At 39.7% G+C, this 23,772-nt stretch overlaps 1 protein-coding gene across 3 annotated transcripts in view; it reads right to left on the reverse strand.

The window, feature by feature from the left end:
* Positions 1–23,772, reverse strand: part of slc4a11 (solute carrier family 4 member 11) — a 131,227-nt gene that overhangs the window by 24,869 nt on the left and 82,586 nt on the right. For 2 of the 3 annotated variants that reach the window (XM_059352894.1, XM_059352895.1), the window contains exons 6-12: positions 19,798–19,830; positions 14,678–14,759; positions 13,512–13,635; positions 7,020–7,229; positions 3,975–4,059; positions 2,842–2,967; positions 1,291–1,404 (exon numbers count right to left, since the gene is read on the reverse strand). In XM_059352894.1, coding sequence (XP_059208877.1) covers positions 1,291–1,404; positions 2,842–2,967; positions 3,975–4,059; positions 7,020–7,229; positions 13,512–13,635; positions 14,678–14,759; positions 19,798–19,830 — 774 coding nt within the window. The remainder of the gene's footprint in view (positions 1–1,290; positions 1,405–2,841; positions 2,968–3,974; positions 4,060–7,019; positions 7,230–13,511; positions 13,636–14,677; positions 14,760–19,797; positions 19,831–23,772) is intronic. The other variant, XM_059352896.1, reaches the window with a different exon arrangement.

A 23,772-nucleotide genomic window follows, 5' to 3' on the forward strand; every position in this document is an offset into this window, starting at 1 on the left:
AATGGAGGCGTATTTGTATTGTGCACAGACACAGATGTACCAATGGTGGGCTAATCTGTGTAATTTCATAATATAGAAACAGACCAACAAGAAGAAAAGCCTTATTTTTCGAACTTACATAAAAAAATCAATCAGTGCCTGAGAATTTTTTTGTGACGTACAAACAAACAATGAGCCAACAGAAGGAGACTGATTGATGTTGATTTAATCTATAAAATTAAAACAACAAACTAGGTTAATGAGGAACAGTATTGATCATCCCTTTGTACTAAATACAATAAAATAACAGAAAAGACCATTTTTGCTACTGCTATTTGTGAAAATCTGAGGAAAAGCTTTATTAAAAATTTAAATGTGCTCTTTTTTTAAAAGTGATAGCACATTGAATGTACACACACACACACACACACACACACACACACAAACGCAAAAAGAGAGGGAAAATCTAATGCACTTCATTCAAACGGGAAATGCGAAAAGGACAAAGAAATTGTAATGGGTTTGTTAAAACCATAACAATTTAGTCGTAATCTTGAGCAGATTTGTGCACAGATGAGTTACAACTTTACAAACAGGCCATTGTTCTGCTCAGACAGGCTGCTGGAAATGTACTATAATTATCCCCATGAGAATGTGCTTAGCACAATTCTAACCCATTTACTTCAAAGATCATCACACCACAAACTCAACAAACAGCTTTGGTATTAAAACTACATCTTGGCATCCGGGTTTTCCTCATCACTGCCCGATTCCGCAGCTTCTAGACGTCAAGACTGTTTAAAATCCAACCAACAAAACACTGCTGTTGGGTAAAAAACATATAACAGTTTATGTGCTGTTGTCTCTCACAACTGAATATAAAGTTTACATGTTCGTGCATGCGCCGATCGAGCTCCCTGACCCGTAGGCCCCTGAAACCAACCGTTACATAACATCAGTGGGGGGGTGGGGGGGTGGAGAAGGTCTTCATTCCTGAATTTCGTTTTTTGAAGATATGTGCTTTTTGCTTGACTGCACCAGGAAGACTCATTAGGGGCGTATGTGTGAACCAACAGCTAAATTACTCCAACAGTGGTGTTTTTCTGGTAAAAGAGGGAGCAGATGAGGACGTCAGAGTTTCTAGCTGCTGCTCTACACGGTTGGGTGCCTCCTTCTCTTGATTTTTGATGTAATCTTCTTAGTACTCCACCCACCCCCCAGCCTCTTTTTCAAATTGGCCGTCGACACAAAGTGTGAAAAGATAAGTGTATTTTGGCTGAGCTGAGCTGAATGAAAGAGGGGAAAGCCTACCGCTGATGAAGATGGCGAGGGGGGCCGTGGTTAGAGGGATGACTAGAGGAGAGCCGGCAAACAACGAGTAGATGACCCCGCCGATACTTTGGCCGATGATGGTCTTCCGAACATCTGGATGGAGAGGACACACACAGAGAACACTCAGGAGGAAGCACTGATATGTACTAATTAATGTGTATGAATGTCTGCAAGGTTCTTGGGAGCTGAACAGAAACTGAAGGAAGTTAATTTTTAAAAAAAGGGAATGTAAAAAAGGGAAGCACTTTACATTAAAGCTCTGTAGCTTGAGTAATTCATAGCCCTCAGAAATGGATGAAGAGCTGTGGATGCGGCAAGTTGCCCGTCAAGAAAGTCTACGTCAATAAGCATTAAACATATAATTTGTAAAGTATTACCTTGAAATAAAACAAAACAGACTGGATCAATGTCTTTAATGTAACTGCAGGCAAGATTAATATTAGAAATTTTCAGCATTATAATATACTATTTACCAATTTTAACTTTTTTTCATGTGACTTTGAAGGTCTTATACTGATAGTAGCCATAATCATCAACATCAACCTTAGTTATTACCCTTTAATATCACCATATAATAATTTTAATTGAAATATTAAAGTTATATTACCACTTCATTGTTAGCTGGTTACCATATTGTTCACAGAGATCAGGACCAGATCAGAGACCAGGCATTTACCTGGTAATTGCTTTGGAAGTTCAATAGTATTACTTAATCATTACCTCTTTATAATAAAACTATTGATATTTACTTCTATATATACCATGGTCTGGGTGAATATTCAATTCTCATTGGCTGCATCGGTCCATTGATTAATAAGTTCCAGTTAAAATGTCACCATTCTGAATCAGCGTGCAAAGCCTTTGTTTATGAATGATTGCAGTTATTACCAGCACTGTGTGTCGAACAATCAGAGTCATACGATGTCAAGTTGTATCTAAGGTTCGTACTAATTACTCAAGTAGTGAACAACATTTCTATTGCATAAAAACCTCATGGAAAGGGAAACAATGTTCCAGGAATTAGTCAAAACCTTGAGGTGTTACCAGGGGAAAATTATAGATTTTGATTACCAAAGGCATGAAATTATAAATGCATAGTCTTGATTATTTTTTGCATTCTTTGGCAAGTGACCATGGTATAAGCAGGTTGATGCCCTTCCATTAATTTCTGATGAAGGACACCTCATAGTGCACTAACCCTTACATAATGCAAAATAGTCTTGCATAGCCAAATCTTTCTCCAAGCTCTTGCTGAACCCTTTATTATTCTGGGATAAGCGAAAAATGCTCGGGCTTGTTTGTATTTCTTTAAACCAGTGGTCTTGTGCGGCACCAATCCCAGGACACTGCCCCTACAGCCAATGGAAGGTTTATTCCAACAGTCTACATCCTGTGAGTCAGACCAAATGACATAACTTGTTGTTCTCACAGTCACTCACACTGCACTACAGAGAATTTATCCCCTAGATCTGAGAAATCTGAGTCCGTGGAGAAAATAGAGAGCAGAGAAAAGTGTTCACGTTGTCATACCTATCTCGCCACGTGTGCTCTCGTCATTGAGGGAGCCGAAAGCGATGGCGGGGAGGAGGATGGCGATGTAGAGGAAGATGGCTGTGGTCATGTACTTCAGCAGGGTTTTATTACTGCCAACTATACCTGAGGGGAGGCAAACATAAACACATGAGTCATATTCACCTCATAATGGAGCGGAGGAGGCTCAACACTTTAATTTCAAAACGACAAAAACATTAACAGAGTTCATCATTCAGCGGCTGCACAATATGGAGCATCGGATATGTACAGTAAAACTCTTCCACACAGGCATACACTACATACTGGCCTTTTTAAAAGTAATTTGTTTCAGTTTCGTGCCATCCATCATTCCGTAAGAGCAGTTATCGCTTTTATCCAAATGATGGATAACTCATTTTGGAATAAAACACTTTAATTGGGCTCTAATGTGATCACAATGATTTTGGTCCTGTGACCTTCATCAGATGATCATTATCTGATGACAGTCACAAGACAGAACTATCTTGATTTTGTTAGAGCAACGATGAATGTGTTTGGATATTATGAAACGAGAAACGACTGAGAGAGAGAGCAGCTGAGAAAACTGTACTTCTTAAATGTACTTTACTCAGTCTTTTTTTTTTTTTTTTTTTACAGTCAAGGTCAACTGAGTAGATTTATCTGCTTTAATTAAGCAGTTCCAATCATGTTGAAAAACTCAATTTCCTGAAATTCATAAGCATCTCTGGCAGTAAATAAAAAACATTCAGATGCTTTTGGAAAACACCAGATTTTAAAGGTCAGGCAGCACGTGTATATTTGTTTAACAGATGACAGACGTGATTTGTTAATAAAGAGAATGATTTGATGATTCAATAATCCGTTGGCTGAGTCCTCAATGGGAATGTGCAGGGAAATGTCCTCGTCTAATGGCTTGGGAAATTACAATAATATTGTACGTACAAGAACATATGGGAGCCGTAAGACGTTTGAGTCATTTTAGCAGGAGATAACCCTAGATGTGACACAGATGGAGCACAGATGTATCCGAGGCAAAGGGTTACAGATAAATGAGGAGCTGCCAGAGGCACCCCAGTGTGGCATAATAAGGGAGATGATTCACTTTCAGCACAAGTCCAGGTCCAGCCTACCATCTGTGAAGTCAGAGGGGTAGAAGGGTAGTCGGCGGCACAAGTCCTCATAAATCCCCCGGCCAGCTTTGAAGAAATCTTTACACTGTGGACAGAAGGGAAAAGGTTACACACAAACACACACACACACACACACACACACACACACAGCCCAGTATCAGCGGTGCAGTGGTTTGCAGACATGCAAGCGTGCGCCATCTACGGGAAAGGACAGTAATAATTCCTTCAAATTTGACACTTGTAGTCATGGAGCTCGACAACTTCATTTATTTCTGTTTATAGAACCCCCCCAATGTACAGTATGTTGACTTAATTCAGTCATTGATGCTAGAAATAGTAAACTTGAATGTTATTAAAATCATAGACACATTTGTTGTTCAGAAAGAGCTTAAATGTTGCCTTAGATCACAAAACCAACAAAAGCTTTTTATTTTTTTAGGAACAAGCTGAATTGCACTGTACTATTGATAGAGTATTTACTACCATAATGACTAACAGCCTAGGTCTTTATTGTAAATAATAAAAACAGCAAACATACAAATTTAAAGCAATGCTAATTTTTGACAGTTATCGTAGTTTATGTATTAAAAAAAAAACTGTCGATAAAAACATGGCTTCTATTAATTTCCTAAACCCCCTGAAAACCCCCCCAAAACAATCTCATATTTTTATTATATATTTAAAAAATCTGAACGATCACTTTTTTTTAATTTATTTTGTCTTATTTTGAAACAGGAAGTGTTGAGTAAAACAATAAATAATGTAATGCCTGTGACAGAGGCCTCACATTTAGACGTTGAAAACATAAGTAAAAGGGTGTAATGTCAACAGGAAAATCATTTAATTGTAGAGTTTTGCAGAAAAAATAGGCGTGACCCTGAATGATGTGTTGTAGCTGACACGCAGCCGAGCCGAGCCGTGTGTGGCCGCTCTAACTTGTTAATATGGTGCCGAAGTGAGATCTAAGAGACTTCCTGTTGAATACACGCTTCTCTAGTAGGCACCGTTACTTTCTTTGCCTTTCGGTGGAATAGGTTGGTATTTGTGTGACAATGCCTGCCTGGCTCCCCCCTTGTGGAGAAACTGCAAACAGCGAATTAATTTACACGTGAATTACAAGCCAGTCGATGTATTGATGTATAATATTTCTGTAAATTTTACATATTGTGTGACTTTCAAAAACTGTGAAAGCATGAAAAAGCTTGAGGCTGTGTCCGACTCCATCCCGCTGTGGACAATGACACATTTGGATTAATAATGAACCGTTTGGTGATTCAGCCAGGACACTGGTGATTCCACATGGGGCTTTCTGAAAGCTGATTTGAATCATCAAATTTAACGAGATAGTCCTGGAAAAGCTTCAGTTGCGTAATCCAAAATAAAGTAAGCAGATCAGCAGGACTACATTTACATGTACATTTAATAAAGATCCCCGCGTCCCCAGAATGATCAAGAATGACAGAGAGATGACAGCAACAGCCAGGGACAGAAGATTTAAAGTATTTTTAGAGACGTCGCTAGGACGGTCGGCGAAGAGCCACGTGACTCAGAAGGAGACATGAAGTGATCCTTAAAAGGATGAGCTTTCAGGTTACAGAAGATAGGGAGTAAAAGTGCAGTACTGACTGAGCTTATTAAGCAAATTATCCAATTACCCAATGTTTCATTTTCTTGTTGAACATAGCATTACGCAATTAAATGGAACGGGTGACGAGGCAGGGGTGTGTGAGTAGGAAAAGCCCATGGCAAAATCATTCCTGCCTCATTTGTCATCGAATAAACTTTTGACGGTTTTTGGCAGAACAAAGACATTTTAAACAACCTGAAAAACAAACAACAGCATCAACATCTCTTCTCTCGTTTTATGAAGCCACACACGCTTGTTCAACACGGACTGTTCATCCATTAAATCCCTATACATCATGGAATCATTTATTATTACAAGGGAGCCCGTGTTTGTGTGTGGCGCCTGATCGCCAGCTTTTGGCTCAGGTTCGATAAACAAAAGTCTCAGCGAGGAATTACTGTCCACCTGTTTGCCATTCGTTCTGAACGGTCGATAGAGAGAGGAAGGGAAAACATAAAAACACAACAAAGATTTGGCCTCATTTTTTTTTAAGGATAGAAAAGTGGTGTGTTCTTGCGGGTGGTCTGAGGTGGAGAACGGTGATCTCTCTTTTTCCGTTCTCTTCTCTCTTATTTTTATCATTTCCTCTTGATTTCACCTGCTCTCTCTCCCCATCTACCATCCCTTCTTCCCCCTCTCTGTCCATCTGTCTCTCTCCATATATCCCTCTTTCACTGAGTGGCACTGAGCCTTTCAAGCCCTGGGATAAACACCTAACAAAATCCTCCACTATAAAAAAAAAGAAAGAAAAAAAAAACACAAGGGGAAACGTCTGGGAGCCCTGGCCTGTCAACGACAACATTAGGAGGAGATGTTGGTCTGTGGCATTGAGCAGAGCCCCTCTGGAGGTGTGTGTGTGTGTGTGTGTGTGTATGTGCGCTAATGTGTGTGTGTGTGTGTGTGTGTGTGTGTGTGTATATGTGCACGTGTAGCTAACGGGTGGGGAGTTCTGACAGGACTGTGAGAGATGTAAGGTCATTTGCCCACTGAGGAGGCCTGGCAGGAGTTGATGCTGATTGATTAGGGGGAGAGAAAAGATGGAGGAGTCAAGCCAGCCGAGTGAGGAGGAGAGGAGGAGGAGGTGGGGGTTAAGAAATAGAGTAGAAATGGAAGTGGATTTTTTTTTTTTGGGGGGAAATGTGTAAATGAATGTGCATGGTTTTATTTCTGTACGGAGCACTGTAAAGAAATGAGAAAAGTAAGTGAAAGGTGAGGGAGGAAGATAAGATGGAAAACACGTCTGACATGTAGAGGGAAATTAGCGAGCGCTTACCAATCACAAGCCTCATCTCAGGGCATTGGGAATGACTCATAATGCCATCGTATGATTACATGCTGCTGCAGAATGTGTGTGATAATGTGCCCCAATCGCCTAAAACTGAAAGGTTGTACACACTCGATACGCTTCCTCTGCTCACCTTGAGGGGTTTGTGACTGCGGGGGTCCGTCTCCTCCTTCCCCAGAGCGGTGGGCTGCTGGTTGGTTGCCGTCAGCTGGTGCCTCTGGAACACCAGAGCCTCCTTAAACTCCTCCTGCGTCTTTGTCTCCAGCAACTTCTGCCTGAAGGAGATGTCGGAGAAGAGGGTGGCGAATGTCCTGCCGAGCTCCATCGCTGTCTTGGTGCTTTTCTGTGGGAGAGGGTATGGAAGTTGTGGTGCATTAATAAAGTGAATTGATGGCTGGTTTTGTGAAATCTGTGTTAAACCAGTCTAAACAAGCTGTATTAACAACCTAACATATTAAAACCTTTTGGATATGCCAGAATTTTTACAGATTAAGCAGAAATTAGCATTTGGAGTTATGTTTGTGTCCAGCTGAGGAATGTTGTCATTCACTGTCCTTTTTGCTCTGTTTTTTTGTCTCCAATAATTCTTAAAAGGAAATATCCTGCTGTTTATCTGCTATCTCTTTTTTGTCTCTTTTTGACCAGATAACCATCTCTGTGTTTGGTTTGGGGCCGGGCAAGAAGCGTACAGTCAGGCAAATTTACAAACAAGACAAAAAGAAACATCATCCCAAACTGTGTTGCCTAAAAAAATATTGTCCTGTAGCTCCTGCGCCTTTTGCACATATTTAAATGAGGTAATATGCATATATTTGGCACAAAATCGGCCCCTTTCAACACAAATGATCCTAATTGCAAAAACAGTCCAATTTACAAAGATTAACCATAGTTACAGAGAAATTATTGGCATCTTCAAAGAGTTGGTGCTAACTGAAGTGATTTATAACACAAACAGCACTGACGGACTGGAATATTAAATCTCAAATACGGCTTTTGTCTGTCCATTTTAATTCCTAGGTTAAACTTTTGAGCAATGCCTCTGAACCACATCGGTCAGGATCTGTAGCTTGGGGACTGAACATTTTCTTTTTCTTTCTCTCTCTTCCATTGTTTTGTCTACTGTGTTCTTTGCACAAAGGCAACATTTATACTTTGCCACATGGATACTAAAATACTACTACACATTGTACTGCAGTTGTAAAACGTTATGGGCGTGTTTGCGCCGTAAGGTCATAAGCGCCATCTCTTCTGCGAATTGGACCTTGAGATGGGATGGATAGCGGTTGCAAGTGATGCACCATTCATGGTGCAATCAGCAAAAGTAATTTAATCTTTTAACCTGAATTCGCCCTAGTATGTTTTTAGAGCTTGTTTGGAGAAAATAACTGCCTAATGTGGTGGGAAATGGGGTTAACGAGACAAATGGGAGTGAAATAAAGTCTTTAAAAAGCCAAAACAATAAACTGAAAGATCAATGCAAACATTGTATCAAAAATGCAATGTTGACATAAATGTACAGATGTACAGTAATTTAATCAATTGTTCAAATAGAAATTTTAATGACTGCAGCTTTATTTTTTTCATTGTTGAAACATTTGTTTAAAATGTGAATGTTTTAAATAAAAAAATGTGTACAAATATCACAATTTCCAAAAAATAAGTAAATGTATCATCTACAAAGGATTCCAGATTCATACATTGAACATACTGTACATTATTAATCTAAAAGACTAACTTGGTTTGTCAGGTATTTAATTCACTGGACAAGCCAAAAGTGCACATGGTCAATATACTGTATGTATAAACTGCCTCTAAATTTTATTCTGAGAAAATGTATATATTATGCGATATAAAAGCAATCTCAACTAAAAATGTCACAATTAAATATCAAGACACATTATACAAAATGTACTGTAATCTCGTGCTTTGCTGTCAGTACTCGAAAAATAAATCTGGTCTGGATATCAAGGACCATGTAAACATTACTGCTTTAAAGGTGTCAGGTTTGAAGCTGGTTGTTTTGTCCATAATCCCACATCTGTTACAAATAATGCTGTCACAAGTCACAGTGTGATGGTAATAATGTCCTGGGAGGCTCTGAGAACGTGTGCCAGGGAAGCCTTGTTAGCCAGGTGGTGATGATACCAACATAGCCAGGCTCAGCGTGCACAGCAGCAGCTGCAGCAAACAGAATAACTAAAGCCTTTAAGCTTTCTCACAGTGGTAACTGAATTTCAACCAGAGAGAATGAATCTTGATTATTCTGAAGGCTTTCTTTCCGTGTTCAGTGGGACTACAGGTTTGAGAGGCAGCTCTGTAAGACCGTGTGCTTTGAGATAACTCCAGCATGCTAATATGCTGATGTGGACAAATAAAAAAATGTTGCCCTGAAGTTGGCGCAAGATAAAAAGTCAGCGGATCACCAAAGTAATTAAAATGCATCCTCGAGGAAAAGCCAGGGGATCACTAAAGTTATTGGGATACATCTAATGAGAACCACGAGGCTCGGTACATCATTTTAGTCCAGTCAGTGTTGAGATTTGACTGCTGGTGGCCTTAAAGAAAGAGTCAGGGGACCAGCATATTCAGTAGGATTCATCCACTTGGTTTGAAGGTCACTAGTTTGATTAACCAGAGCGACAGGGAAAATGTGGGTGTAGAAAGTGACTACACTTGAGTCCACAGTGAGTAACACTGTGCCGTCAGCATCAAAGACAGTTTGTCTCAAGAGTAAAAGAGCTAAAGCAGTTTCTGTAGAGGCACTGGTACACATACAGTACCAGTCACCAGCACAGAAAAAGCACATACGGAATTATGTGGGGAGGAAAACATTAGTATAGCTCTTAAGATCTATGGGACATATTTACTATATATAAGTGCACTCCATTTACTACATTGGTACGTGTCTGATACTTGAACTCTGTGAAGCATTTATGTGCGCTCTAACCCGATGCACTGTTGGTTGCTGATTTCTGAGGCTGTAATGAACTTGTGGTCTGCAGCAGAGGTAACTCTTGGTCTTCCTTTCCTGAGGCGATCCTCATTAGAGCTTGTTTCATCTTAGCGTTTGATGGTTTTTTACATTCAAAGTTCTTGAAATTTTCCAAATTGACTGACCTTCATGTCTTAAAGTAATGATGGATGGTCATTTCTCTTTAATAAGGTGAGAGGTTCTTGCCATAACACAGATAACTACAGCAATAGGGCTAATTACTGTTTACCCAAAACTTAACTTGGTACAAAACATATTATTTATTATGGAGCTCTGCAGTGTTTGAATCTGTGCAAAAACAACAGTGGCATTATGTAAACAAATGGGCATGGAAAGGGTTAAAAATACAAAAAATGACCAAATATTTGGTATTTATGATCAGGATGTATGTTGGTTTACAGATTTAACTCACTGAAAGTGTAAAATAATATTAATATAATTATTTTCCAGCAGGTTTTTGATGCAAATATGTTTTGTCCTCTGACAACATTAAAATACATTATAGTGAGGCAAAAGAGTTAAACCCATGTGTTATTTCATAGTTTTGAAGTTGTCAGTATTACGCTTTTATTCAATATTCACCCAGTATTCACGCTGGGTAAAGAAAAGGAGAAAAAAAAGAGCCACACATGCTGTGGAGCTTTTTAAATGCTGGGTGATGGAAATGCTCCACCCGTACACATGCTAAATTACATACATTTGCCAACCAAAGGAATTCCTATTATCATTATCATCATGCCCCTTCAAAGATTTTTTCTCACAGAAACAGTCACCACCAAGGATAATTGAGACATAATAGTGCTTTATGTTTACTTGGGGCTTAGATTAATGTCTCTGAGAATGCCATTAGTGGTTGTGATTGCAGCCTGCAGAACTGGCAAGGAGGGCACTGGTAGCATTGAACACAATGAACGGCTCGTGGGGGAAAAACAAGAGATAGAAACCAAACAAACAAACAAACCAACAAACAGAAAACATGATGCAGTTAGCTGAGGCATCGCTGATTGCCAGGGTCACTCTAACCCCCTGGTGGTTCCACAGTTTGGTGAAAATAGTGCGCCTGGGGGGGCGGATACCACACTAAAAGTAGTCCCAGCATGAAGAAATCTCTTTTTTTCAGCAGGGGGGGTGAGGATTGAAGCTTTCTATGGGGAGTGGGGCAACAATCACTGCCATCTGAAGACGGCAGAGTGAAGTGTGTCTGTGCATGCATGTGTGTGTGTGTGTGTGTGTGTGTGTGTGTGTGTGTGTTGAAAGCTCTGGATGCAGCCGTGGAGGACAAGCGGGTTGAGTGGTTTGATGGGAAGTAGAAAGAGTTCATGTTTTGATGGGAGAGAAGGGTATTAGAGGATATGTGGCACTCTCCATCGGCTACAGCGAGCTCTTCAGTGCTGAAGAAAACAGCAATCCTGCACACAACAGTGACCCGAAAGGTTCAGCCAATGGGACACTCGTGCCCACACAAAACACTGTGAGGGCTTTGGATTGGATTCGGTTCAACACATTTGGCAGCTTAGCAGCCATCAGTGGCACTTCCGATGTATTGGAGATTTTAAATTTAAAATGCGAGACAAATTGGTAGGAAAATACATAGTAATGTGTAACAGGCAGCCAGTCCTCCAAACCATATGACAACATGCTATGTTGATTGTTCCTACGACCCACAGGATTCCCACCCAAGCCACTGAGAGGAGATCAATACATCTCTATATACAGATTCTGTATTCACATACAGTTGTAGTCTGAGTAGCATTGACTAATCATGTTTGAGCGGACGTTGGATGCATTCAGAAAACAATCTGTGTGGAGAGCAAATGAGGTGGCTGAAATGCAAACCTATTGGCGATATTGTAGCTTACTTGTTTATTTTAACTTGTTTACTGAGTACAAACTGGCTACTTGTGGAACAATCTGGGCATAGACTTTGTCTTCCAACTCCAACTCCATTCTCGCATCTCATGTTGCTAATCACACTGTAAAAACTGAGCAGTGCATGGAAGTGAACATCTCGTACCGGGAATATCCAGTTTAGAGCAGATAACCATAAAATATCAGCCCTTTCCTCAGTGGCTGTATTGTAGTGAGGCTGTAAGTGGTTCCAAGATTATCAGAAAACGTTTTCAAACAGTTGCAGTTTGATTAGGTTTAAGGGAACAAAACTACTTGCTTAACATTAGGGGATGAAGAGTAAATGGTTAGGCGTAACATAAGATTGTTAAAAAAGTTAAATAAATTATGTAGCTACCAGAAGTGATGAAAATATGACGTTGCAATGCACGGGCTTATGTGGAAGTTACGTAACTTCAGATAACAATGTTTGCTTCACAAGGGACACAAGCACCGATCTCCTGGGTCAAAGTCCTGTGTTTGTTTGACCCATTCACTACCACTGCAGCCCGTCCTAAACAAACTTTGTTCTTCTTTATACTTCTTCACTTTCATCATTTCTACCTCAGTGTCGTTCATAATTACCACAGCCACTAGATGGTGCTGTTAACTAGAAACACATATATGGGGCATTTTAAGCTGTCAGTCAGTCACTTTACAGGACTTTTCCTTCGAAGCTCGCCATCCTCTCACATTGTATGAGAAAAAATGAAGAGGTGTAAATGTAAATTAAGGTGTTTTTAAATAATAAAAAACAAAAAACTATACAATAGAGTGAGTGTCAATCATATTTTGAAAACTACCATTTGCCGCCCAAACATTCTGTGATTTAATAGTTTAATTATGTCTTATTACTTTAATTACTGTGGCTCATAATTAGTAGCTTGTTTGTGTTTACTTACCAGTTGTCCTTTTACTTCAAATTACAGAAAACCTTTTTGGAGCCGTCATTGTCACAACAGGATGTTGTTTTTAACATGTGGTGATTAGTGTCTTCTTACAGCAAGAAACAAAACATATTTTTTGGAAGTATTGAGCCATAAAATCCTGTTGGAAATCAGTTTAAACAGATCTGGGCGTAAAAATATGCCAAAGCAGAAAACGGTGCTCCTTATCCATTCAATAGTTTCATCCAGAATTGAGCTTGCTTTAAAGAAAATTAAACTTAATTGGACTCATGACAGGTGGCAGACTGTTCCTAAATTTGCACAAGCAGATAAATTGCAAAAATCCTCCCAAACTGTAACGACTGAACTAAATATACATCCTTTTTTATTAATATAGAAGCTGAAGGCAGAGCAGGAGGGTATGCAAATGATCAATTAGTTGTGCTACGGCAGCAGGATGCCTACACTGATCATATGGTGAGTTGGACTTTCCTAATCCTTACACCTGCAGCTAACACACCTTACATGACTTTGAGATTCAGGCAAAAATGAGAAAAGAAAAGACTGGCAATGGAATTCAAAGAAAAATCTCTTCACAGCATGTTATCAGTAGAAATGGAATTCATTTAGACGAATATTTTAGTTGAAGATGATGGTAGTACCAACTTAAAGGTCAGTCACAGGCTGGCACATATACAGAATACATATAGAATATATACCGAATAGAAAAAAACATAAATTAATGAATGAAATATGAATAAATATAACAAACAAGTGGGTCTGCAAATGCCTCAGTAATCCAAAGCAAAAGTCAGATAAATCCCTTGTATCATTTCCTCCCTCTGGGGGTGGCAGTTACCATTTTGAGTGGGGCCAGGATCAGGATGACATAGCGGACCTCGCAGCAGTTCTCCCCCCAGTTTTGTGGCCTCTCCAGACGGGAGATGCACACGTGACGCCTCTGGAGATGCTTCACGTTGCAGCTGGAGCGGAGAGGGAGAAAGAGGAGGTTTTATAAATGTCAACGCCTCACCTCACCCGCAGCGCCCTTAATTTCCATAGATTAACCTCTCTCTCTGCAGCAACAGGTACACAGTATCCATATGCATTCACAATCACATGCATTCAAAATCACACGCAGGCACACACACACACACACACACACACACACACACACACACCAGCCACAAATATGTGAATAAATTTGCACACACACAAACATACTGCAGAGGCACACACACAAATCCCTCAACCACAATCACATTTTGTCACAGTGAATTAAAACAATGTATCCAAATTTGGTGAAGGATTCCTTTATGGGTTGAGAAAATTATCTGATTCTTAAAGTCCATCAAATTCAACGGCAACGTTCAATGTCGAGTATAAACATATTCAGATCAGACGCTGGTTTTGGCAGGATGAAATGATTTGTCTGTGCCATCCAAAACTGGTACAAAACTTTTATTCACGAGTCTATTGATTATTTATTCTACAAAAAGTTTTTTAAAAAATAGTGAAAATAATGTCTTCAATTTTTCCTAGTGCCAAATGTGATGTCTTCAGATTTCTTGTTTTGTTCAAACCACTGTCTCAAACCCCAAAATGTTAAATCTCATTTAACTTCACATTAAAAAAGAGAGACATGCAGATAATTCTTACATTTAAGAAGCAACAACAACAACATGTGTGTTTTGGAATTTTTCAATCAATTAACAAAATTTTTATTTATTATTTTGTTGATCAACTACATGACAATAAAAGGTCGAGTGTGTAGGATTTAGTGGCATCTAGCAGTGAGGGCGCATATTGCAACCAACCCTTGACCAATTACCTGCATTATAAGGCTCAAACATGTTTTCCAGCTCCAGACTGATTTTTCTTTATTTTTGCTCTTTTGATAGAAAAGGTTGCTGACCTCTGTACTAACTAATACACTTCCATGTCTAACAATAGATTACCCTAAAGATGCTACATTCAAACCTAAACCTCACACAGACACACAGGCACAAACACACGGTGGCTTACAGGATGCAGAGCCAGGACTGCTGGTACTGGATCCCTGTGGCAGTGGCTGTCACCCCCTGGATCGTCTCTGACAGCAGGTGGACTGTAGGGGAAAGGTCAGAGGTCAAACACAAGTTAGCCGAGCACGACCTCCAGTCCAGTTTGATCCTCACATGCTCTTGTTTTGTACGACACGGTGTTGAACTCAAGCAACTGCGATGCGATGCATGTCAGTAACTATTCTCAAAACTATAGTGACATATTCATTGTTTAAATCTAAAATATTTATGTATTTAAAAATGAAACCTGGCTCTGATTTCTTTATCTAGTCTAATGGTGTCAGCCAAATGACTAAAATGTTCCATAGAAGTCTAGAGCTTTATCTGCTGTGCCAAGTCTCCCAATATGATGTCTACATCAGAAGTGTCTAACAAGCTCGCCTTCTGCTTTGGACGCTAATGCGTGTCTGCACTGTGTGCAAACACCACGACCAAGACAAACTAATGACGGTGTCCATCCGACCCCAGAAAACACCGACGCTCATGTTCGCAGATTTGAAAAAACACATTTCATTATGCTGCAGTGTTTACACAGTACAAATCATTAAACATGGGCAGCTAGGGACACCGCTGAAACCAGCTCGCTGCTTCCTAATAAGAGGGATCTCCCTTCCGACTTCTCACGCTGAGAGTGATGAATAATGGTGTTTTGGGGGATATTCTTCAGCAGCCCTGACTATCCCAAACCCCTCGACAAGATTCAGCGTGCTTTAGCCTGCAATGCTCTCTTCTTACTCATCAGCGCTGAGCAAATTACAGGGTGGAAATGTTTTGTATCGTAAGCAGCGGGGACGATCATTTCCATATCATTCTGATTTTCCCTGCCAGTGGATTCTCCCTTTTCTTTCTGCCTGTCTTTGTCTTTCTCTCCATCACTCTCCCTTTCTCTCTCTCTGCCATGCCGTCTCATCAATAAAGTATCCTCCATTCATGCCAGAAAATGATGGGCGTCACCATGACAACAGTATCACAGTGCTCAAGGAGTGAGGGAGCCAGGAAGGGAGAATCAGAGAGAGAGAGAGAGGGGGGAATAGACAAGAGACAGAGAGAGAGAGAGAGAGAGAGAGAGAGAGAGAGAGAGAGAGAGAGAGAGCATGTAGATAGAGTAAGAGGGGAAGAAAGGATGAAAAGAAGCCTGTAGAGAAAGAGAATGACAAGGAGGACAAAAAGCTGACACGTAGGGAGGAAGAGAGGGAGAGGAGGGAGGAAAAGAAGGAACAAGGGAGAGGAATAAAGGAGAGGAGAGACAGGAAGAGAGAGCGAGAAGGAAGAGACATGCAGAGAGGGAGAATGAAACTGAGAGAGAGGAAAATGTGAGCAGAAACAGGGGCAAAGAAGGACCAAGGGAATGAAAGAAAAAAAGATTGTGCAAAAAAACAAAGAATGTGACAAACAAGGAGGAAAACGAGAGTGAGACTGGATGAAAAGAAGAGCGAGAAGGAGACTGGCAGAGGGAAGGGACACAGAAGTAAAGGAGACGGACTAGGATTCAATTCAATTAATAGCAGAAAGCCTGACAGCCATGTAATAATCAAAAACCATCCAATTTCTCATTGACGTCAGGGAGGAGAGGAAGGGAGATAGAAAGAGAGAGAGAGAGATGCAAACAGAACAAAAGAAAGATTAAAAGATAAAGAGAGGAGGGAAGGAGACAGATGTTACAGGAGGGCAAAGTGAAGTCATGACAGACGGACAGACAGGATGAGAGAGAGAGGTAGATGATGTTTGGGGAGACCAGCTACCCCAATGTCAGAGAAGCTAACTGCCAGAACTGCTAACCTTCATATTACAACGATTTCAATATTTTTCAGCGACAAATGTCTCTTCTAAGCGAGAGAAATTGCTTCAGTGTTGAGAGTAGTTCAACAGCCAGAGCAGAGCATGAATACTGTCAGTGTTCAGGGCTGAATGCCGCGATAACCAAACGTGGGAAGCTTCTACAAAACCACATTTGTAATTGTAAGGTTTAGAGTTGTCATTCATGCAGGAAGAACTTCCTCATTTTTTTTACCAATATATTTTAAAGCTTTTACTTTTCATGTGTCTGTTACATAGGGAATTGAAAATGGGTTGGTCTTACAACACCTGTCCACAAAGTCGTAGCTTCTAATCAAACACTTATTGGGGGGTCGACAATCTGTCACTGTTCTTGCACTCAATGTCCCTTGTTCTCTGCTGCTTTTTGTATATATTATAAAAATGCTCAGCTTTAACTAACAAATTTTCTGTCTGCCTTGAAGCCAGTCAACTCATTCTCCCTCATTGGAAAAAACACAATCTCCGAATATGTAATTGTATTGTTCATTTCAATAACTACTGAACACAAGATGTGTTCAAGTCTCCATTCTCAGTGTATGTGTGTATCCACATCACACTTTTGTAAGGTGCATAATATGTTGCTTTATAAGTCTAAAACGGTGCTCAGAGAAACTTTCTCCTTTCAGCAGATGAATGTAAAAAACAGCCTAATAGTGGCACAGTGAAGGTCAAATATCAAAGGAAAGTAAAAAAAGTAGCAAAACACATATTCCAGTGGAAACCGTAATCATGAATTTAAAACATTAATATTTCCTGAATAACAGGTCATTCCCTTTCAAACGAGTCTGACATGGGAGAGCCTTGTGATTTTGCAAGCCAGAATTCAGTCAGATTGAACTCATAGAAATGGAAAGCTCAACCTGCTGTGATTATTTCATTACTTTTCTGACAATATTCCCTACAAACAACCCCAACCTCCTTTCTAAATGTCCATCCACGCTCTTGTGTGAATACATTGTCAGGCAAATTCATAAAATGATTGCACAGTTTTTGGGGCTGCTAAACTTGCAGAAGTAAAATTAATATAAATCATTTAATTCTCACAGAACCTGCACTGCCAAGCAAATAAAGTCTTGGTGCTCCTGTCATATTTGCATGTCTTTAAATAGGGCTATGTGCATACATTTGGTGGAAAAATTGCCTCTTTTGTGTGCATATGAGCCTCATTGAAAATCAGTCCAATTAACAAAACTTAATGCTAACGTTCACACGCAGTTTCAGTGAAACTATTATTGTCTTTTAAGAGTTGGCGGTAACCGAAGTTGTTCAGCCTACTGCCTTCTTGGCAATGTTTATATTTTGCCACATGGATAATTGCAATCAGGTAAAAAAGAAGATGAAATTACACTCAGCTGCAAAACTTTATGTGCAATTTTGCATTGTATAATAACGCAATTTATTTTGTGAATCGGACCTTGACACGGGCCACAAAGCGGTTGCAAGAAATATTCAATCTATGTTGTTCGCTGCAGCCACTATGGTTGAACAATTAATTGTCCGAAATCCAAAACACAGGAGGTGCAAAATTTGTTAAAGGAAAAATATGTATTAAAAAGTCCTGGCCTAAAAACTGAATTTTACAAACATAAGACAACATCTTCGTTTGGTAGATATCCAATGAAAAAAAATACATCCCCTCAATTATTGTGAATCATATTGCCGTCATCAATGAAAATGTCTTTTTTTTCCCCCAAATCGCGCAGCCCTAGCAGCTGCAGTCTATTCTTTATGAATTCACCAGTGACTCTTACACCTCCTGCTAAGGTGGAGAAACCTGACTTGGATGTTAACAAAGAGTATGTGTGTGAGTAAGGTTGCTGATGTGATCAACTGGGAGACTAATTAAGACATGCACATTTGATACTTGTCAGTTATGTGAAGATTTCTGCACGGTTTCGTCAGCTTTTGGTATGCAAACACCGCTGTTTCCATACACAGAAACGAAGAAGAAAAAAATCACAGATGCTCACATGAAGCATATCAAATGTGACAAACTTCAATGGAAAGTGATGAAAAAATATGAGGAAGGCAAGACTGGATGGCTGGATTGGCCCCTTTGATCTCTCTGGATTCTTGGTGAATTCTTTAACTGCATTATTCACACGATTTGGTTGGAGGGGGGAAAAACAGATTACAATTTCTGTAAATCACAAGAGAATAATTCAGTCTGTCACAAATAAGAGAGAGACGAATCAATAAATACACTAGAAACAGTGATGTTTATATTTCTTTTGGCTGACGTGCCGGTCTAACATCAGAAGCAGAAATTCTACAGAGATATGTGCACTAAAAACCAAAAGAACTAAGACAAAGATTCATGGTTTCTTTGTCAGCGTGTGAAAGGGCCATGAGTCCTTTTGGCAAGGAGACTCCTTACATTATGCTCAGAGGTGACCTCAATAAAGCCTTCTGATCCTATGCTGCCTTAAAGATTAACTGTGATCTCAACCAATGGTAGACCTGCCAGCAAACACACACACTCATAAACACACACACACACACACGACAAGGGAAATGATTGGTTTCCTTCAAAGCGGCGATGGTGGAGGGCACTTTGAAGGAGGTGATTAAAACACAGGCAGGATCTATACAGCTGTGGCAGATGAAACACTTACTGTATATTAGGTATCCATCATAGAAAATCACCATGCGGCACACATACGTATGATGTCACATGGCGATGAGAGGGCCACTAGGACTGGGTCAATGGTGAAACCTTGTTATCTAGAGAGGTTGTCAATTCTAATCTTCTGCTCGCTTGCATAAAAACAAATTACATTAATGGTAAATAAACCAACGCCCTACATGGATATAATATCAAGGTCAGGTGTCACATATATGATGAGCTAAATTTCAATTATATAGTGGTTTTTAAAAAATGAATCTTAAATCGACAGGACATGCCAAGGACATATATTATCGCCAAATAATTTTGTCACTTTGAACTCAAAGAATTCACAGAGAGCCAGCAGGTTTTTTTCTCCTGAAGGGCTTTACAAAAAGAGCTGATAACATTATCGGACAATGAGTCCGCTGGACGGAGAGGGCGTTGATTTGAGGGGCAGCTGAAGAGGCATCAATATCTGTGACACGGGAGGGATTGCTGGTGTCTGTAATCATTTGATGACTCAATGGATCGACCCAGTCCCGAGCGTGGCGAAGAACACAAACGGCATACTGATGGTGATTGGTACAGAAGCAAACCACTGATTGCAGCCTCATGGCGGCTGATGCTGACATTTTCATCCAATTAGCACAGCTTACCGTCATCAAAGAAAACAAAACTTTGAGACTTGTCTGCATGGAAAGAAGGGAGGGAGAAAAACCAAAAGGAGAAACCAGAGAGTCAGTTCAGTCACCTTTTCAGATCAACAGGCGGCCAGTATCTTAGATTTTATATAAGCAAAGACAATGACGCTCGAATACACACTCTGTAACCACACACATATATATAGACACACTTTCTGGTTAACAGGCACGTACATAAATATCTCTGCTGAACAGAAGCTTCATTTCCTGCCCTCCTTTACCTCATGCATATTAAATATCATTTTCCAGAGAAAATCCCTCAATGTCTCGTCTTTGTTGGGCACAGAGAGATCTTATCTTGATTACCGTCTACAGGCTATTACTAAAAATTGGATTTTATCACTGATAGCAGTTATGTGTTCAGCAAGTGCAAAAGAAAACCCAGAGACGTCAATGAAGAGATCAAGATGAGAAAAAATGACACGTATGGACGAATCATTTTTCATGTGGTAAAGAGCCTGAATTAATGGATTCAATTTAGTATTCTGATCATTCCCGCAGAACGTTACAGAGATTTTCACAGTGAAAAGTCACACTGCTGGCCTGGAAAAGATACATTATTATTACAGAAAGGCATAGTAGATAATAATAAAAAAAATACACAGCACACATCCTGTTGAGTAGAGTTAATCATATGCAGAATATTTACAGTCACTCCTGTCAGAAAATAAGCATGCATCTGCACAAACTGTGTTGTTTTCAGATAAGCAATAATCATCTTGCTTTAACAGCTGCTCGTGTGTTTTTGAATTCATTAAACAGGTTGTATGAAATATAAAGTGCCTAAGGGTCACAGACTGCAAAAATGGTTGTTTAAATCCTTGCAGTTATGTTTTTTTAAAGACAGTTTTGAACATATAGGAGCTCCTTTTTTAAGATTCCTCACATCTGTGGAGCTTTGAAATTCTGAGTGACTGTTTTTTCAGTTTGATTTGTGCCGGCAAATAAAAATAAAAAAAAACACAGGAGGATTATGCAAATCGAGGCAAAGTGGAGAGCCGGCGGGATCGATCAAAGGTGACAGCAATTTAGGGAGAAATTATGGTACAGTCATCACAAACAGGGCACACAATCAACAGCGCACATAGCACCGAGCACTGTAGCTGCTAACAGGATCACAGAGGAAGACAGGAAAATACAATTATACAATGCATTATTACTCAAAATATTGACAATTAGTCATTCTGTAGCAGCCGCTCATCACTATTGTGAGCACCGTCATCATCTTCAGCCTCCTATAATCATTTAAATACTTAGAGTCTTAAAGCGTGACATATTATTTTTTAATTAATAGAAGCAGGTTTATAGAAGTGGCTGAAGTGATGTTATTATCAATGCATTGCATCATCAGCAATGCTGTTCGTTATCCCTCTGCACAATGTGTGCTCCATCCATCGCCGAATCCCAAGACAAAAGTGAAAAACAGCACAAGTTGGCTCCTCAGTACAAGTTAGAGCAGGACTAATTATCTCTGTGGGCTTTTCATCTTTTTCATTTTCTGTAATTCTCTGTTCTTTCTGTGCCCGTTATAATCTCGCCCTGTTCTCTTTATCTCACAGCTGTACAGTATTACACTCCAAATGAGCTGGTCCGCTCGCCAGCCGTATCACCCCGCTGTGGCAGAGTGAACGTAGATACGGCAGAAATTAATACCTGAAGAGATGTGTCCCGTTGATAACATACTTACGTGCAATATGAATGTATTCCCCCAGGAAGAGCCTTTGTTCCTCCCCGGGAGATATCCCACCCCCCTGCCAGTCTCCCTCAGCACTGACATGAGTGTTTCACGTGTGATTTTAATTCGGGGATCCTACATGTCCTTCACTCTGAGTGGAGGGAATTACATTCAAAACAAGATACTGAAGAAATAAGAAATCAATCTTTTGAAGTGGTGCACATTCTTATGCTGAAAAAATAATTAACAATAACAATCAAAATGGATCCAAAGACTGCTGAAAAAACATTTTTTTGATGTGGATGTATATTTAGATGTCTTATTTCATTTGCTTATATCCATCCAGGTATCTTTCTGTAAATATTTCTGTATGTTACATCCATTTGTAGATATGATTTAATAGCTACAGCACATGCTCATTTGCATGTTTCAAACAGTAAACCTTTGTCATCCTCATTTGTTGCATAATTGTGGAATAGTTACATCATCTTCCGTGCAATTAATTATCACCTAATACTCATCTACTATTCTCCTATTGCTTCTGCTGCAGCTCCCCAGAGCGATACAATCAGGGAATCTGTAGTTAGTTAACTACTTTTATAATGATGCACACATAACTACAGTTGCTTTAATCAGCAGAGTGTATGCTAATATGTCGACGCAAATATTTCAGACATCTCGAAAAAAGAAACAGTATTTTGTTGAGCTGGCTGAAAAGAGCTACTTTGATGATACCTGCAGATGTTTGGTCTGTCTGTCTCTCTATGGCTGTAGATTATTTTTTAGAATAAAGCATCACTGATATATTTTTCCCCTTTATTTTTCTGTGTTGCTTTATCCAATTTTCAAAATTCAGTGAAACCCCCTGAATGCTCAAATTGATTTCCAAAACATTTCCAGACAGCCTAGACCTGCGCAGGAAGCCTTTTTGTTAAGATGGCAGCCACAAAGAGAGAGAAAAAAAGAAAAAGTCTCTTCTTTTGCCTCCGAGTGGGGTATTCTGGGAGAGAAACAGTCAAGTAGCCACAGCCACCACAGCTTGAGAGTCTCAGAGAGCCATTTGAAAAGCTAAGTGAGTGATCGATGACAGAAGTCAATTATCACCTCGCGGATCTGTCAGAGGCGGCTGTGCAGGGCGAGCGTCACACACCACCCACCTCTGACTAACCATCAACAACTGCGGACACCAGCCCAGCCAGACAGGAAAACACTGGAGGCAGAGTATATGACAGGCAGCCCCTACACTACTATTACCTCCACATGCTCGGATAGAGGGAGGAAAACCCCTCTCCTGCATCCTTTAAACCTTTAACATTTAACAGCCAGATGAAATGATTGTACCGAATACAATTAAGTATTTCTTCAATCCTTTGTGGCGTTAATAAAAGTCTAATTTGACAAATAATTACTTTGTGAACGCGGAGTTCGGTACAGCTTGCAGCAGAGAGCAAGGCTTCAACAATAGCTACATGCTGTTATGTAAGAGGGCGGATTTCTCCTGCTCTAATGGGCTGAGGAGATTCGCCTTAACCAAGAGGCTTTGCTACTCAGCCAAAAGGACCTGTGCTGAAGGGACTGAGCTAATGTGACAGGGATCTGTAAGCCGACAAATGGGCACCAAACCTGGAGAAAGTATTCGACACTTCCGAAATGAATTTATGCATTAGAAGAGAGCAAGGTGTGCATGAAACGTTGAGCATATCTTACATATTTTTAGATATAAACCTCAGCTTTTCATGCCCAAATACAACCCCAATTCCAAAAAGGTTGTGTGTAAAACTTTTGCACATCCTTATTTCCCTGTGTTCAATTTAATACAGTATACTGACAAGAAATTTAATGTTCAAACTGATTTAAAAAATTGATGCATTCTGTTTATATTTTCCTTTTACACAGCATGCCAAATTGAATTCAGGTTTGTAGGAAGATTAATGTATAAATGTGCTAGAAAAACAATTTCAGTAAAAATGCATATGATTTTAGCTTTTGGCAATCTTCTAAAATAAATTAACTTTGTAGTCCTTCTAAAACTGATTTTACAATTTTTTTGTGAACAAGAGAAGTGGCAACCTGCTGTAAATGGCACCATGTTGCAGTGGTAAAAAGAATAAACCAAAACATTTTTCAATTACCTGAAAAATACGAGACCCCCACCATGCATGGACAGGATTTTGTTAGTTTTAATTTTCAGTTTTGTAGTTCTTCAATAATAAAACAGACAGAAACATGCATTTTATGCTTAATGTGTAGGATAA

Source organism: Centropristis striata, chromosome 16 (genome assembly GCF_030273125.1).
Source record: "Centropristis striata isolate RG_2023a ecotype Rhode Island chromosome 16, C.striata_1.0, whole genome shotgun sequence".
Lineage (NCBI taxonomy): Eukaryota > Metazoa > Chordata > Actinopteri > Perciformes > Serranidae > Centropristis > Centropristis striata.